This window comes from Xyrauchen texanus, chromosome 13, assembly GCF_025860055.1.
Source record: "Xyrauchen texanus isolate HMW12.3.18 chromosome 13, RBS_HiC_50CHRs, whole genome shotgun sequence".
Lineage (NCBI taxonomy): Eukaryota > Metazoa > Chordata > Actinopteri > Cypriniformes > Catostomidae > Xyrauchen > Xyrauchen texanus.
In genome coordinates, this window is record NC_068288.1 from 43,399,268 (window position 1) to 43,416,301 (window position 17,034).

The 17,034-nt window shown below is 37.5% G+C and overlaps 1 protein-coding gene across 1 annotated transcript in view; it reads right to left on the reverse strand.

Annotated features, from left to right (window-relative positions):
- The window catches only part of LOC127654421 (voltage-dependent calcium channel subunit alpha-2/delta-2-like), a 282,058-nt gene that overhangs the window by 41,608 nt on the left and 223,416 nt on the right, over positions 1-17,034 (reverse strand). Inside the window, exons 9-13 of the mRNA XM_052141606.1 lie at positions 14,246-14,296; positions 8,472-8,571; positions 5,355-5,516; positions 2,473-2,580; positions 957-1,035 (exon numbers count right to left, since the gene is read on the reverse strand). Coding sequence (XP_051997566.1) covers positions 957-1,035; positions 2,473-2,580; positions 5,355-5,516; positions 8,472-8,571; positions 14,246-14,296 — 500 coding nt within the window. The remainder of the gene's footprint in view (positions 1-956; positions 1,036-2,472; positions 2,581-5,354; positions 5,517-8,471; positions 8,572-14,245; positions 14,297-17,034) is intronic.

The window sequence follows — 17,034 nt, forward strand, 5'->3', positions numbered from 1 at the left end:
TCTACACTAGAGGGAAAGGCGCAAATGATGTCGTCTTTGTTGAGGGTGTCAGAGGTGTTCCTCTGTTGTTTTGTGATATCGCAATGAAATGATAGACTACATTGGCGATCAAATCCACAGAGGAAAGCTAAGAAAGGCGTCTTGCTTGCATTGCCAGGGGATGTCCCCTCTCTGCCAGTCATTACAGCGGAAAACATGGCCGCACAGAGGACTAATCCTTTAGTGCAAGCAGTTTTGGCTGGATACATGGAGAAGTTGCGAATGCACTTATCGCAGGAAAGCCAGTTGCTTTTTGGCTAATTAATTAGAAAGTGGGGAGGGGTGGTTGGGACGGTATTCTGGCACTCTTCGCTATTAACTAATCAGAGAGCTGGAGAGGGGGAATTGTTAAGACAAAGCTGAGAGAGTAGGGAAGTTTATGCACTATATGCCAGGAATTAGATTGTTAGGTCAGAGAGGTCAACATTATTGAGCAGAGTTGACCGGGATTACATGTAACCTCAAAGTGGTAATATTAAACGGATTACTCAGTTTTTACACAAACCTGTGACCACACATCAGTTGAATTCTACACTAACATACCAAGTTGCTATTTTGCTTAGGACCCGTAAATATATCTGTTTTTTTTTATAAATGTTACTAGATTGTTTTGTTTTCTAATGACAAACTTAGTGTTGTTTTCATGTGCACAACTCAGCATCACAATGCTAGGGTGTTGTGGGTTATTGCCATGGTGTTGTTATGTGGTTGCCGGCTGTTCTCAGTGGGTGCTAGGATGTTGCTATGTGGTTGCCAGGGCATAGTGCATTTACCATGGTTAAAGACCCTTTGAATCATGCCTAGCAAGTAGCAGCGCCCCTTATTCAAAAGAACAAATCCAGATGAAAAGCCTGACAATTAAAGACAAGTTCAAGTCTCCTCATTAAATTGATATTCACAGGCAAACACTCTCCTACCTTTGTTGGCACAGGCGATCCACTGCAACGGAGTTACATCATAGTTGTGCTGCCCAACTGAGAATGTAAAAACTCTCACCTGTGGATAAAACATGGACCTTTTAGAGCATACGATAGGTGTAGCAAAAGGATATGACCATCTACAAAAGTATTTCGGACACTAAAGTCACACTTAAATATAAATGTCATTGCACTTGGTTTGCTAATTTGCTATTTAAAGGGATAGTTCACCCAAAAACGAAGATTCTCTCATCATTTACTCACACTCATGCCATTCCAGATGTGTATGACTTTCTTTCTTCAGCAGAAAACAAACAAAGATTTTTAGAAGAATATTTCAGCTCTGTAGGCCCATAAAATGCAAGTGAATTGTGATCAGCCGTTTGAAGCTCCAAAAAGCACATAAATGTAACATAAAAATAATCCATATGACTCCAGTGTGTAAATCCATTTCTTCAGAAGCGATATAATGTGTGCGAGTTTGAAACAGAACAATATTTAAGTCCTTTTTTACCCTAAATCTTGACTTTCACTTTCACTTTCATATCTGAAAGTCACATGTGGTGCCTGATTAGTTTCACTTTCACATCTGAGTAAAGTGTGAAAAAGGACTTAGATATTGTTCTGTTTCGAACCCACACCTATTATCTCACTTCCGAAGACATGGATTTAAACACTGAAGTCATATGGATTACTTTTATGTTGCCATTATGTGCTTTTTGGAGCTATTTTCTTTTTTTTTCTCCCCAATTTGGAATTCCCAATTCCGATGCGCTTAAAGTCCTCGTGGTGGCATAGTGACTCGCATCTATCTGGGTGGTGGACATCTACGTCTGAGACCGTCAATCCATGCATCTTATCACGTGGCTTGTTGAGTACATCACCACGGAGACCAAGTGCGTGTGGAGGCCCACGGCATTCTCCGCGTCATCCACGCACAACTCAACGAGTGCCCCACAGAGAGCAAGAACCACATTATAGCAACCACGAAGAGGTTACCCCATGTGACTCTACCCTCCCTAGCAACCGGGCCAATTCGGATGCTTAGGAGACCTGGCTCAGCACACCCTGGATTTGAACTCGTGACTCCAGGTGTGGTAGTCAGCATCAATACTCCCACTGGAGCTATTTTCTAAAAATCTTAATTTGTGTTCAGGAGAAGAAAGAAAGTCATACACACCTGGGATGGCATGAGGGTGAGTAAATGATGAGACAATTTTCATTTTTGGGTGAACTATCCCTTTAATGTACTGACCAATTGCCAGTGTGTTTGCTAAACATCACATAAAGAAAAGCTAAGCTTCAAAAGTCCTGTTGCTATGCAAATTAAATTACTTTAATTTTTTGTGACGTCATTATAGCTTTCTGTGTATAACCTGACTTGATGAAGCGAAAAGTGATTCATTATATTCATTCAAAAGGTTGTTCATTTTCATTGGCTTGGATTTTGTTACTTCACACTGTTTGTGCCGTCATAAATTGGTGGGCATGTGCGATTTTGATCGATTCAACTCACTGTTTTGTTTGGCCAGTTGTACTTCTCAAAGATGTCTTGAGCACGATCTTCACCGCCGTCAGTGAACATCATTATCATCTTATTACAGTTTGCCCTTGGAGCGCTGGTCTCCTGTGAGCGACAGAAATAGAGACAGAGAGAGAGAAAGTGTTCAAAAACATACTCTATACATGTACATAAAGTAATGACCAATTACAACAATTTTGTGTCCCTTTCGGCAGAGACACTTAACCGTGAGTGAGTGTATGTGTGTGTGTGTGTGCAGGCATGCCTGTTCCTCTAATCATATGTCTGCTTTCGTACGCTTCTTAAACTTCTTAAAAGTTACCCAAAAGTCCCTTCTCTCTCTTGCATCCAATCACAGCTGTCATTGACATTCAGCCTATGCGACATCACTGTGACAAGATTCTAATAAAGATAAATAATAATTTTGCAATTACACATTTTTAGGGCTATCTTCTCGGCCTATCAGAAGATGGCCAGCAGAAATGAAAATGCCTTGCCGGTTTCGGTCGTAGTGGCGATTATAAAAACAGTAGAGGTTGGAAAAGTCTGAGAAAGTCAGAACGAGAGCTACAGTAGAGAATATTCTCTTCAGTCATAAGAGAATACAAATTCATCTGTGTGTATGCGGCCCGTCTCATCACAGTCTCGGTCATCAATCACAACATCAGGGTCTGTTAGAGCAGCAGTCTCCCAAAACACGCCTCATAAGTGATGAACCTGCATACGTAGTCATCAACAAATGGTGTTCTGTTTCTCACGCCGTTATGCACACCATCAGCACGCATGCCATTCCACAGTCATATTCATCGTGGTTTCTGACAAACCATTATCCACAAACTGAGTGACTGACTTGAAAAATAGAAAACATATAGGCCCTGGACCTCACTTGTCTCCATATAGAAAGACAAATCACAAACGAGGTCTACATAGTTTCGCCTCCGCAACAATGAGATTACATGAATGGGGACTTTTGCTGAAGTCTCCTGATTTTTCACCTGAAGTATAAAGTAATTTCAAATGTGTCTCCTCTAGAGTTTCTGAAGAGATCTCAGAAGTTTGTGAATAAGATACCAAAGTCTCCAAGTCTTTCAAAATGTACTTTTGTCATTAAATTCTTCCAAGACCAAATTGTCTGAGCTATGCTATCTATGCTCATTTTATACTTTATATCAACAATTGACTCATTTGTGTCTATTTTAATTTCTCATAAGGAAATGTAAGAAAAACATGAGTTGATATTGGGACCAAATTTACATTTAAATGAAATATAATTGAAAATATAAATGGACATTAAGCAAAGCAAATGACAAAAATGGCACTCCATGTCAAAAAGGTTGCCGAACCATGATCTAGTGAAATAAACAAAAACCATACAAGTATTTAGTGTCTCCCGGTTGTACTGTTATTTCCATCACACCAAAAAACTTTGTCCCTAATATCTTTATTTTTTTAAAGTTAGTGTACTTGTTAACCAAGTGGACAAAAGTGTCAGTAAAGAGCATGCTTGAGATAAAATATGAGACAAGTGATTTTTGAAGAAAACAAATAAAGAATGAATGTAAATAAATATCACTTGTGAGCAGAATATTTTTATTGGGCATCATTTCCAATCATGCTGAGATTTTGCCAAATTACACAAAAAGTGTTATAATATGATTTAATTGTTTAATTTCCATCAGCGTCATTTTCAGCATAGAAATTCTATTAAACACAAAACAGAATTTTAGATGTTCTGAAATGAAACTGCAGTGGGAATTTTCAAAATTTTCAGAATAAATGACAAAAACGACATAAATCTCCTGTTCTGCCTGTCTTTACACTGTTGGAAATTGCTAGTAGACCAAAAAAAAACTTTACTTTTGGAACTTCGGAATAATGTACAGATTTTGTTGTTTCAGAAGGAAATTGGTATTTAATTCACCAAAGTGGAATTCAACTGATCACAAAGTATAGTCAGGACATTACTGATGTAAAGTCATTGTTTTGAGGAATGAAGGCTATACGATCCTTGAAATTGCCAAAATACTGATGATTTCATAAAAAGGTGTAACTACAGTCTTCAAAGACAAAGGACAACTGTCTCTAACAAGGACAGAAAGAGATGTAGAAGACCAGATGTACAACTAAACAAGAGGATAAGTACATCAGAGACTCTAGTTTGAGAAATAGACGCCTCACATGTCCTCCGCTGACAGCTTCATTGAATTCTACCCACTCAACACCAGTTTCATGTACAACAGTAAAGAGAAGACTCAGGGGTGCAGGCCCTTATGGGAAGAATTGCAAAGAAAAAGACACATTTGAAACAGAAAAAAAGAGAAAAGGTTCGAGTGGGCAAAGAAACAGACATTGGACAACAGATAGATGGAAAAGAGTGTTATGGATCTTAAACCCATTGAGCTTTTGTGGGATCAGATAGACTGTAAGGTGCGTGAGAAGTGCCCGACAAGACAGTCACATCTATGGCAAGTGCTACAGGAAGTGTGGGGTGAAAGGTCACCTGAGTATCTGGACAAACTGACAGCTAGAATGGCAAGGATCTGCAAAGCTGTCATTGCTGCACATGGAAGATTTTTCAATGAGTACTCTTTGAAGTAGTTTAAGAAGTATAAAAATATCTTCTCAAATCGTAATAGTATTATTTCACGTTATGAATGCCCTGACTATACGTTGTGATCAGTTGAATGCCACTTTATTGAAACTGAAATTGAAGTACCACTTTCTTTCCATTTGAGCAAAATATGTACATTATTCAAATTTTTGGCTTTCAGTGTATATACAATAGAACATACAGAGGTATAGAATTATAGTACAATATAACTATATAGCATGTCTCAATTTAGTTTGATAGGCAACAGTGTGTGTTTGTGTCTTACATTCAACAGCTGGTCAAAAGCAAACTGAAAGCCAGTCTTGTAGTCTGTTGTCCCTTTGGCCTCCATGTTTTTCACTGCCCCTTTGAAGATTTTCTTATTCTTTATGTTGGCTTGAACCAGCGTCGTAAAACACGGCACCACAGCATATGCTTTCTCATTAAACTGAGAGAGAGAGAGAGATAGATGGATAGAAAGAGGGCCATAAAGTCCATTAGAAGCTTTGATTGAGACACTTTTTAAACATTTCCTTATTCATATCCATTAGACCTTGCAGCATCATATTTTTTTCTGTTAACATACACTAATAGAGTCACTTACACCTGATAGTTTTCCCAGTTGATAATATGCTTCTGCTGCAGACGAATCAGCATGTATCAAACTTGTAATCTATTTAAACTTGAATTGAGAGCATCGTAAGCTTAAGTAGATCGAAGAAACCATTGGTGCCAGTGATCTCTATGATCAACTTAGGCTTGCGATGCTTTTGGGAAACGAAGCCCTGATTGGTTTAAAAGGTACTCGAATGTTCAAATGTATACTTTACAGATGAAAAAGATTGCTGAAGGAAATAGTAAATGGTGCTTGCCCATGCATTGCTATGCAGTTGCTTAGGTGTTCTGAGTTGCTATGCAATTATCAAGGTTGCTGCAAGATACGGACAAAAGTTTGATACTTGGGCTAGAAAGATACTTTCCTCAAGTATGCATTCGCAGATGTGAGGGCTTGGTCAACGCATTGCCAACGTGTGGTCTGGTTCAACATGCGTAACGTGTTCTTGCTTTACTGTGGCATTAACAAACCTCAGTACTCAAGGGGGTGATTGAGTTACCTTCCAAATCTGTGTAATTGAACTGGATGTGTTATTATTCAGGTAAGTTTGCTATTAATATATTAACTTTAACTTACTAGCTCAGAAATATTCTCTTCAAACTGTTGCTCCAACATGACTGTAGTCAAATTGAAAGAGTAAACTGACCAAGGAAGAAGACAGTTCACAATACTGTAATCTAGAGCGCCCCTTGTGGCAACTTTGAGAATTCAAAGTGTTATTGCGCAACTACACACAAAATCAAACTTGCGTAGCTAGAAGCTTGTGTTCACGTACTTGCATAGACTAAACCTAACTATGAGCAATAATGATAGTGAGGCTTCAATAAACAAATGCCACTAAATACTAGTATGAGATCTAAATGACAGGAAGTGATTATTAAACTAATAACACAACTATACCTGTCATATCAGTACAGCATTACTTATTAAATGCACACAACTCAGCATAAACTGTGTGTGTTTGTGAAAGCACAGCTGTGGGAAAATTAGCAATCTTTAAGTGTCTGAAGGTAAACACACATAGCGATCCTAATGTGGTCTAAGACTGCTTTTCTTCACTGGGCTGTAGAATGAGGCGTGTTGCGCCTCAGATTATGATGCTCATTTTGCGCACTCGGAGCCGGGATTAGGAAACACACACTAAGAGCCATGGATCAGCCCGGATTACTGGCATGGCCCTCCAAAACGCTAATGTTTCTTTATGTGTATGCGCAGCTGTGTATATGTGTGGGTTGCATCTGTGTGCTGCTATTGTGTGCTCACAATAAACTCGCTGCACATTAAATTCAAGCTCTGTTTGGTGTGCATTCTGCATTTGCATTTTTATATAGGTTCAAATTAATGGGTTGAATGTAATCTGTATTGCTTAATGACTTTACATGAAAATTGAGGTTTGGGAAAAACTGCAGGTCTGACAATCTATATGCTCACTAATCAAGAAATAAACAGACTCTTTCTAAGGACTCGCACATCAACTCCTGCTAAACGCACCACATATCCTCAAGTTCAGACATCAACACCTTTAAATCAAATATCGCTGGCATGTTTTCAGTCTATCACCCTTATTTACCATTTAATGTCCTTTCTTAATGATATAAACACTTCATAATCAACATGAAATATACACTTGACCCAATTACTTACTGAACACTGAATCATTCAGCGCAACCAGTAGCCGATTCCCGATCAAATTAATTTTATGAGTCAGTTCTTTTAAATACACGGTGCAAAGCACACAACGCAACCAATGTAGTCTGATTCCCAAACGAATGACTCTTATGAGTGGTTCATTTGAGGCTAATGCATTAAACATACAGCAAATGTAGTCCGATTCCAGATCAAATTACTCTTCTGAGTCAGTTCTTTTAAATCAATGGTGTAGATTATAGTGTCTAACATATAGTGCAACCAATGTAGTCTGATTCCCGACTGAATGACTCTTATGAGTCGGTTCTTTTGAGTATACAGCAAAAAAAATTCAGCGTGACCAATGTAGTCTTATTCCAAATGAATGACTGTTACGAGTGGTTCTTTTGAGTCTAAAGTGCAAAACATGCAACATAACCAGTTTAGTCCGATTCCTTGAACAAATGACTCTTATGAGCTGGTTCATTTGAATCTAGAGCAAGAAACACACAGCGTGACCAGTGTAGTCCAATTCCCTGAACTGATGACTGGTTGCTTTTAATCTACAAAATCTATCAAATCTATTGAATCTATAAAAATGCCATTTCTTATTTCCAAATATTTCTACCTCGAAATTACTAAATAAATTGTTAATGAAACTATTAGGGAATCAGATTCATAAGCTGAATTGTGTAATTCCTAACAATTCAAATACCTAGTTTTGGGGCGGCTTTGGCTCAGGTGGTAGAGCGGGTCGGCCACTAATTGCAGGGTTGGTGGTTCGATTCCCGGCCCACACGAAGTGCCGAAGTGTCCTTGGGCAAGACACAGAACCACAAGTTGCTCCCAATGGCAGGCTAGCTCCTTGCATGGCAGCTCTGCTGTCATTGGTGTGTGAGTGTGTGTGTGTGAATGGGAGAATGAGTCAAAGTGTTACGTGCTTTGAAAACCACTAAGATTAATAAAGCGCTATATAAGTGCAGACCATTTACCTAGTTCCGCCCTACATTATTTATATTCTGAAATACAACACATTGCTGAGGCATTTTTTGCACACATTTACGGTCTGTTTGGACAGTGTGTGTGTGTATGTGTGTGTGTGTGTGTATGTGTGTACGTGTGTGTGTGTGTGTGTGTGTGTGTGTGTATGCGTGCACCTACCCGGGCCACGTTTACGTAGTCATCATCAGAAAGAGTGTCTAGCATCTCATTGACAGAGGTTTTCATGAGTTTCAGGGTCAGTCCGCTCACACTGCCACTCCTATAAATACAAAGGTCATGGTAAATCTCACGGAGAAACATCTAGGTCATATTAAACCCCAAAACAAACAATGTGACAGTTAAATGATCAAAATCAGCATAAATGAAAGGCAGTGCAACAAGTATTCTGCCATGATATCTATATTCTTTATTATATGGCAACCTGTATAAAAAAGCAATTGCTGTTTTTACATTAAAGTAACATTTCTCTCAAAATGGCCCTACACTGAAACACCCAAAACTGCCAAGCAGAACCTGTTGCTAAGTACCAGACACATCCATCAAAAGTCAATTCAAGACGGCATGTTAAAAGCCAACAGACAGCACGGAGACAGCCTATCTTCAGAAACAAAGTACATTTGAATTCCAAGCTGCAAATTGGACTTATTAATAGCCTATAGCAGCTATTGAAAAAGCAATCATAGAGCGCATGAGTTCATGTGTAATTTGGCTTCCAGAGTTAGAAGCTTTAATAAAGCCGAGCACATTTGAACAGCATTTCTGGAGAGAAAAGGCTTGTGACAACAGTATTGTCTCATGTTTCCAGTAGTTACAATGAGATTAGTCTGAAGATTGTCACAAATGTTCACTGTGAAGGTGCTTTTGATTGGCATGAGATTGCTTTGGCAAATCGACAGCTGCAATTGCTTTATTTTTTAATTTGATATCAGTATCTATTTAAGGTTATGGCTCATTCCCAGCTAGCAACAATTAACCTCCATTAAGCAGTTTTTGTTGAGAGGTTTACTTAAGAATATTAATGGTTTTCTTGACGATTATGTGCATAATGGCTGTGTGATTGAGGCAATCACCTATTTGTTAATCTACGCCGCAGTGCTACAAATGACTCTAAATGTTGTGCATGGATAATTTCAACACTCAAGTTCACAAAGGCATGCCATTAAGAAAAGTTCAATGCAGGTACACTCAACCCATTATCTAATCTAATATTTCAACTTTACTATCATAATGTTACGAATTTATTCTTAAACTTTATAATTTTATGCGTGTCAAAGGCCTATTACGAGATTTGTTTTAAAACATTACATATTTATTCTCATAATAAAGTTTCATTATTTCAGTCAAAATGTTACGACTTTATTTTATTGTAATGTTACGAATTTATTAACATAATGTTACAACATTATTCTCTAAGCTTTATGGCTTTATTCTTGTAAAAGGCCTATTGTGAGATTACTGATAATGTTACGACTTTATCCTCAGAATATTATGACTTTATTCTTATAATGTTACGACTTTATCCTCAGAATATTACGACTTTATTCTCATAATGTTACGACTTTATCCTCAGAATATTACGACTTTATTCTCATAATGTTACGACTTTATCCTCAGAATATTACGACTTTATTCTCATAATGTTACGACTTTATCCTCAGAATATTACGACTTTATTCTCATAATGTTACGACTTTATCCTCAGAATATTACGACTTTATTCTCAGAATATTATGACTTTATCCTCAGAATATTACGACTTTATCCTCAGAATATTACGACTTTATTCTCATAATGTTACGACTTTATCCTCAGAATATTACGACTTTATTCTCAGAATATTACGACTTTATCCTCAGAATATTAAGAATTTATTCTCATAATATTACGACTTTATTCTCAGAATATTACGACTTTATCCTCAGAATATTAAGAATTTATTCTCATAATATTACGACTTTATCCTCAGAATATTACGACTTTATTCTCATAATGTTACGACTTTATCCTCAGAATATTACGACTTTATTCTCATAATGTTACGACTTTATCCTCATAATATTACGACTTTATTCTCATAATATTACGACTTTATTCTCATAATATTACGACTTTATTCTCATAATATTACGACTTTATCCTCAGAATATTAGGACTTTATTCTAATAATGTTACGACTTTATCCTCAGAATATTAAGAATTTATTCTCAGAATATTACGACTTTATTCTCATAATGTTACGACTTTATCCTCAGAATGCTACGACTTTATCCTCATAATGTTACGACTTTATCCTCAGAATATTACGACTTTATTCTCATAATGTTACGACTTTATCCTCAGAATATTACGACTTTATTCTCATAATGTTACAACTTTATCCTCAGAATATTAAGATTTCATTCTCAGAATATTACGACTTTATTCTCATAATGCTACAACTTTATCTTCAGAATATTAAGACTTTATTCTCATAATGTTAGGACTTTATCCTCAGAATATTACGACATTATTCTCATAATGTTACGACTTTATCCTCAGAATATTAAGATTTCATTCTCATAATATTACGACTTTATTCTCATAATGCTACAACTTTATTCTCATAATATTAAGACTTTATTCTCATAATGTTAGGACTTTATCCTCAGAATATTACGACATTATTCTCATAATGTTACGACTTTATCCTCAGAATATTACGACTTTATTCTCATAATGTTACGACTTTATCCTCAGAATATTAAGAATTTATTCTCAGAATATTACGACTTTATTCTCATAATGTTACGACTTTATCCTCAGAATATTAAGAATTTATTCTCAGAATATTACGACTTTATTCTCATAATGTTACGACTTTATCCTCATAATGCTACGACTTTATCCTCAGAATATTACGACTTTATCCTCAGAATGCTACGATTTTATCCTCATAATGCTACGACTTTATCCTCAGAATATTACGACTTTATCCTCATAATGCTACGATTTTATCCTCATAATGCTACGACTTTATCCTCAGAATATTACGACTTTATCCTCAGAATATTAAGAATTTATTCTCAGAATATTACGACTTTATCCTCAGAATATTACGACTTTATCCTCAGAATATTACGACTTCATCCTCAGAATATTAAGAATTTATTCTCAGAATGTTACGACTTTATCCTCAGAATATTACAACTTTATTCTCATAATGCTACGACTTTATCCTCAGAATATTACGACTTTATTCTCATAATATTATGACTTTATTCTCATAATATTAAGACTTTATTCTCATAATGTTACGACTTTATCCTCATAATATTACGACTTTATTCTCATAATATTAAGACTTTATTCTCATAATGTTACGACTTTATCCTCAGAATATTACGACTTTATTCTCATAATGTTACGACTTTATCCTCAGAATATTACGACTTTATTCTCATAATGTTACGACTTTATCCTCAGAATATTACGACTTTATTCTCATAATATTACGACTTTATTCTCATAATGCTACGAATTTATTCTCATAATATTACGACTTTATTCTCATAATATTAAGACTTTATTCTCATAATGCTACGACTTTATTCTCGGATTATTAAGACTTTATTCTAATAATGTTACGACTTTATTCTCCAAACTTTATGGCTTTATTCTTGTAAAAAGCCTATTATGAGATTACTGATAATTTTATGACTTTATTCTCATAATGTTAAGACTTTATTGTAGAAAGTTCATGGCTATATTTTCGTAGAATGCCTATTATGAGATTACACTCGGAACGATTAAACTTTTTCTGGTAATGTTATGACTTTATTCTAGTAAAAGGCCTATTATGAGATTACTCTCATAACATTTCATCTTTATTCTGTTTTCGTGGTTGCCATGGCATTTCTAAGCCTTTTAAAAGGGGTTTTGCATGTTTGTTAGTGCATTTCTATATGGTTTCTAGAGTAAAAAAAAAAAGCCTATAATATTCTGATCTCAAAATACTGTACAGCTCAGATCCCTCTTTAATGCAAATTTATGGGATATTTTCACCCATTTTATCATCTGCAGCCAAAACATCATAATTCTGATTTCTTAGAAAAGAAATAGCACACCCTTCCTCAATATTCCACAAGATTTTAGGTATCATTCATGTGTCTACCACACGTAGATCTCCAATGGCACTTTTCCACTGCTCGTTATGGTTCGACTCGCCTCAACTCTACTCGCTTTATGTTTCTGAGCTTGCATTTCCACTGCAGTTTAGTGCCATCTCCGGTGGGATTATAGGCTGATCGTCATAGTTGCGCCACATCTACTGCCGTGACATCATCTTAAACACGACACAAACTGACCAAAACAATAACACAACCACTAGCTGTTAGCTACTAGCTCATTGTGCTGCATAAAGCAGTGATTTTACACAAGTGTAACTGTTAAATTTGCCTGTTTTTTTTAGAAGCAAGCTTCCAGAAGCTGGTCAAGTAAATAAAGTGAAGCTTTCAAGCTGAGTATAAAGTTAACGTAACTAAATGTACCATCCTCTATCATGGCTGAGTCCAGGGCACTCTCCCTCCCATTGCTCACCAGTTTAGATAGCGTCCATTTGGTCGAACCACTTCCACTTTTCCTTGATGGTTCTGTAGACACTTTACATTTATTTTTTACTTTTCCCTACACTGTTGGTAGGTTCGGTAGTAGCCGTGTGCGGTCAAATTTTTCCTTTCACTCATCGCTAACGAGTGGACCGTCTGCACCATGTTTATTGACCACGAGGTGGTTTAGTGCACAGCCATTTCTTTTTTCACAATTCGAAAGTCGCGTGAACAAACGATACTGTAATCGCTGTTGCTAACTTTAAAACTAGTGGGTTGATGTCGTGGTCGGAAATCCAGTGACGCTGGTAGTGACGATTCTCTCTGACCAATCAGTGATCTACAGGATTTTTACGTCACATTTACTATCGGCTTGGTTTGCTTGGAACCTCGACCGAGGTGGTAATAAAAAATTAATCAGGTACCAGGTACTATCCACAGTGGAAAACTCAAAAAAAGCGAGCAGAGTCGAGTTGGGTCAAGTTGTACCATGCAGTGGAAAAGCCCCTCAAAATATCTGTTTAGAGTGTTTTTGGAAAGCCTCACATTCTAGTTAACATCTGTTAAACATCATAAAAACAGCAGATTTACATACATTCTAAATCATAAATGGCTCAAAGACATCTACTGAATGTACTTTAGACATCCAAGAGGAAATATCTTATAGACGTATTGCAAACAGACAAATACTTCTTCCAGATAAAAACAATAATAGATGTCTAGGGGATTTATATGTGCTATTATGGTTAGGAGTTTGTTAAAATCAGTAGTAATAGTGATACTTGCCTTATCAATACACTATTTAATTACACCTAAAAATATGGAATATCAACGATAAACTATTAAAAAAAAAAGTGCTTTTCATCAGTTTTAGTCAGAATCAAGTGGTTATGTAGAATGTACATTTTTGTTTTGTTTTTACACAATACATATTAGTGGTCAGATATGATTGGCTGTGACTGAGTTGCATGACATTTCAAATTTTAGACTTGCCGCTCAAAATTACATGAACTCCACTGGAACTGAAATTTTTACTTTACCATAAACTCCAAGTCATATGTCAAGGACACAATTGCATTGTGATGAAAAATATAGAGGTATAAGCCAAACAAGATGCAACATTTTGAGACGATATTGCTACATGGTCATATTACCCAACGGGTGGCAGTAGAGTACCATACTGGTTTATGTGCATGGCAAATGACAGTTTTTGTCCACAATGACAGAGTATGTTAATGTGGTGCATATGAAACAAATAGAGAGAGAGAGAGAGAGAGAGAGAGAGAGAGAGATCAAAAGAGTATGTATATAGTTTTGTTTAATGTGCTGTATGTTTAAAAGGTTACTTACACATCCACAATGATGACCATGTCTTTTGGAGATGAAGCACCCTGAATATACCTACGAAACAGAGCACAAAACAAAATATTTAAGTCAGTGCTGATACGAAGACCAAATTAACTTAAAGTGTTAAAATATAACACATTAAGTGTAGCACAAAACAGCCATTAACACTTTGCTCTTACTGCCCTTATGCAAAAACTGAATTTCCATTAGCAGAAAAAAATCGTCCACGCATCTACGACAGAACTTTACACAGAACCAAAGCCTAAAACCTAAATTTACCCAACACTATAAAACCGTTCTTGTGCATACAAGCAATGGTATTTCCTTCAGGAAAAGCATATCTAGTTTTCAAGTCTACTATTCCATATCTGTACAAACTCTTTTGACTTGTCAAGGGGCTTTTGCAAAGCTACCGTCATGTGAAACACCAGGCTGGACCAGAGCTTATTCTTCAGCTGAGTCATCAGCCCACTGACAAACACATTATTCAGTCTCTCTGTCTCTCGCCGTCTTTATGCTAGCGCTAGCAAATCGTGCCACGGCTTTTGTCTGAAGCGGTGCAGGGGCCATTTTTAGCACAGTGCTCAATCTGAGCAGAGAAAGACAATGAACCAACAACAAATTAAATAAATAAAAGACCCAACGCAGCATCTGTCCATAGCTGATAGACCCTGACATATTGGAAACAGTAGTGCAGCCATTTTCACTTTTCCCAGAGCAATTAAAAAAGCATTACACCTGACAATCAGCCCGAGAGATCGATCTACGTCGTAAGGCCATCAGTGGTGTTGTTGCTGGAAAAATTGCATTGGTTTTTGCATGGAGTGGTGATTGGCTGTGATACAGACAGGTAGTTAGCACTTTGTGCTAGCATGAACAGACTGATCGTCGAGGCTCTCTTCTAGCATGCTAATCAGACTGAAGAGGCAATGTGAAAAGTGGCACCAGGTGCCCTGGCTCGTTGAGAAGCATGGCTAATAACTGGGATAAATTTAAAAGCCCTGGCGATGGACAATACACACAAACACACACACACACTGCTAGCTCAAGGCTTCTTTGGCTTACACGCTGTGTATCAGAATCAGAATCAGAATCAGAAAGAATTTTCTTGCCAAGTGTGCTCACTTACACAAGGAATTGTTTTTCAGTGATAGGAGAAACACACAAGTGCACACAGAACATTACAGTGAGACAGAATATAAAACAAGGTAAGAGTATTAATAGACATACAAAAAATAGGACATATGGCGTATGTACATGTGCAAGTGGTAATATATGTGCAAGGTAGGGGTATGTACAGTTATTGAATTAAATATGTATACATTATTGCACTATGGGAGTCCTGAAGGCAGTTTAATTGTTCATGTGGTAAATGGCCTGAGGGTAAAAACTGTTCTTGTGCCTGGTTGTCCTGGTGCTGAATGCTCTGTAGCGCCAGCCAGAGGGCAACAGTTCAAAAAGGGAGTGGGCACGGTGTGTGGGGTGCAGAGCGATTCTATCTGCACGGTTTCTCACTCTGGTGATGTACAGGACTTGGAGGGTGGGCAGGAGGGCACCAATAATCCTCTCAGCAGTCCTGACTGTCTGTTGTAGTTTCCTTCTGTCTAATTGGTTGGCTAAACCAAAGACAGGAAAGACTCAATGAAGGCTGAGTAGAACTGTGTCAGCAGCTCTAGTGGCAGGTTGAACATCCTCAGCTGGTGAAGGAAGTACAACCTCTGCTGAGCCTTCTTCACTATGGAGCCTATGTGCGTGTCCCACTTCAGGTCTTGAGAGATGGTAGAGCCCAGGAACATGAATGACTCCACTGCTGCCACAGTGCTGTTCAGGATGGTGAGGGGAAAGTCCGGGGGGATTTCTCCTGAAGTCCACTATCATCTCTACTTTTTTGAGTATGTTCAAAATTGTTGTGACCGCACCAGACAGCCAGCTGTTCAACCTCCCATCTCTATGCAGACAAGTCACCATCACAGATGAGGCCAATGACAGTGGTGTTGTCTGCAAACTTCGGTAGCTTGACAGAAGGGTCCTTTGCAGTGCATAGGGAGAAGAGCAGTGAAGAGCAGTTTTTTTGGGGTACCGGAATGATGGTGGAGCATTTGAAGCAGCAAGGAACTTCTCACTGCTCCAGTGATCTATTGAAGATCTGTATGAAGATGAGGGGCAGTTGGACAGCACAGACTTTCAGACAGGCAGGTGAGACACAGTCTGGGCCTTCCTAGTCTAGATGTAAACATGTACAACACAACTTTGAACCACCATTTAAAGGGAAATCCAGACTTAACGACATTTGAGAGTGCTAGATATTGAAGGATTATGGGAGGGCAAACCCAGCTCAAGTCTGTATAACGCGAATGCTTAGCATACTAAGACAAGGGGTTAAAACTTTAGGGGTGAAAAAGGATTAAATTAATTTACTTTTGAATAACTGAAGAAGCTACATTGAAGGTAGGACCTTATCATTGTTCGACCCAGCATCATTGAGTGTGTACATAGTTTTTTTTGGTCTTCACTATACACTATGCACAAATTAATTTCATTTAAACTGACTGATCTCAGTTCAGAAGAATCTGGGTTGTCATTAAAGGGTTAATCTTTTGATGCACAGATAGGATAGATACACCAACAAAACGACATGAGTGAAAAGACTAGAGTGTCTGGTTTCATCCGATATGCCTTTGTGAAATTTTCATTGATCTATTGTGAAACCGCAAACTGTTAAACACAATGACAGCAGACAAGGACTATAGGGCTAAACGTTGCTTTCAGAGACTGTATGCGAAGGATGAAAA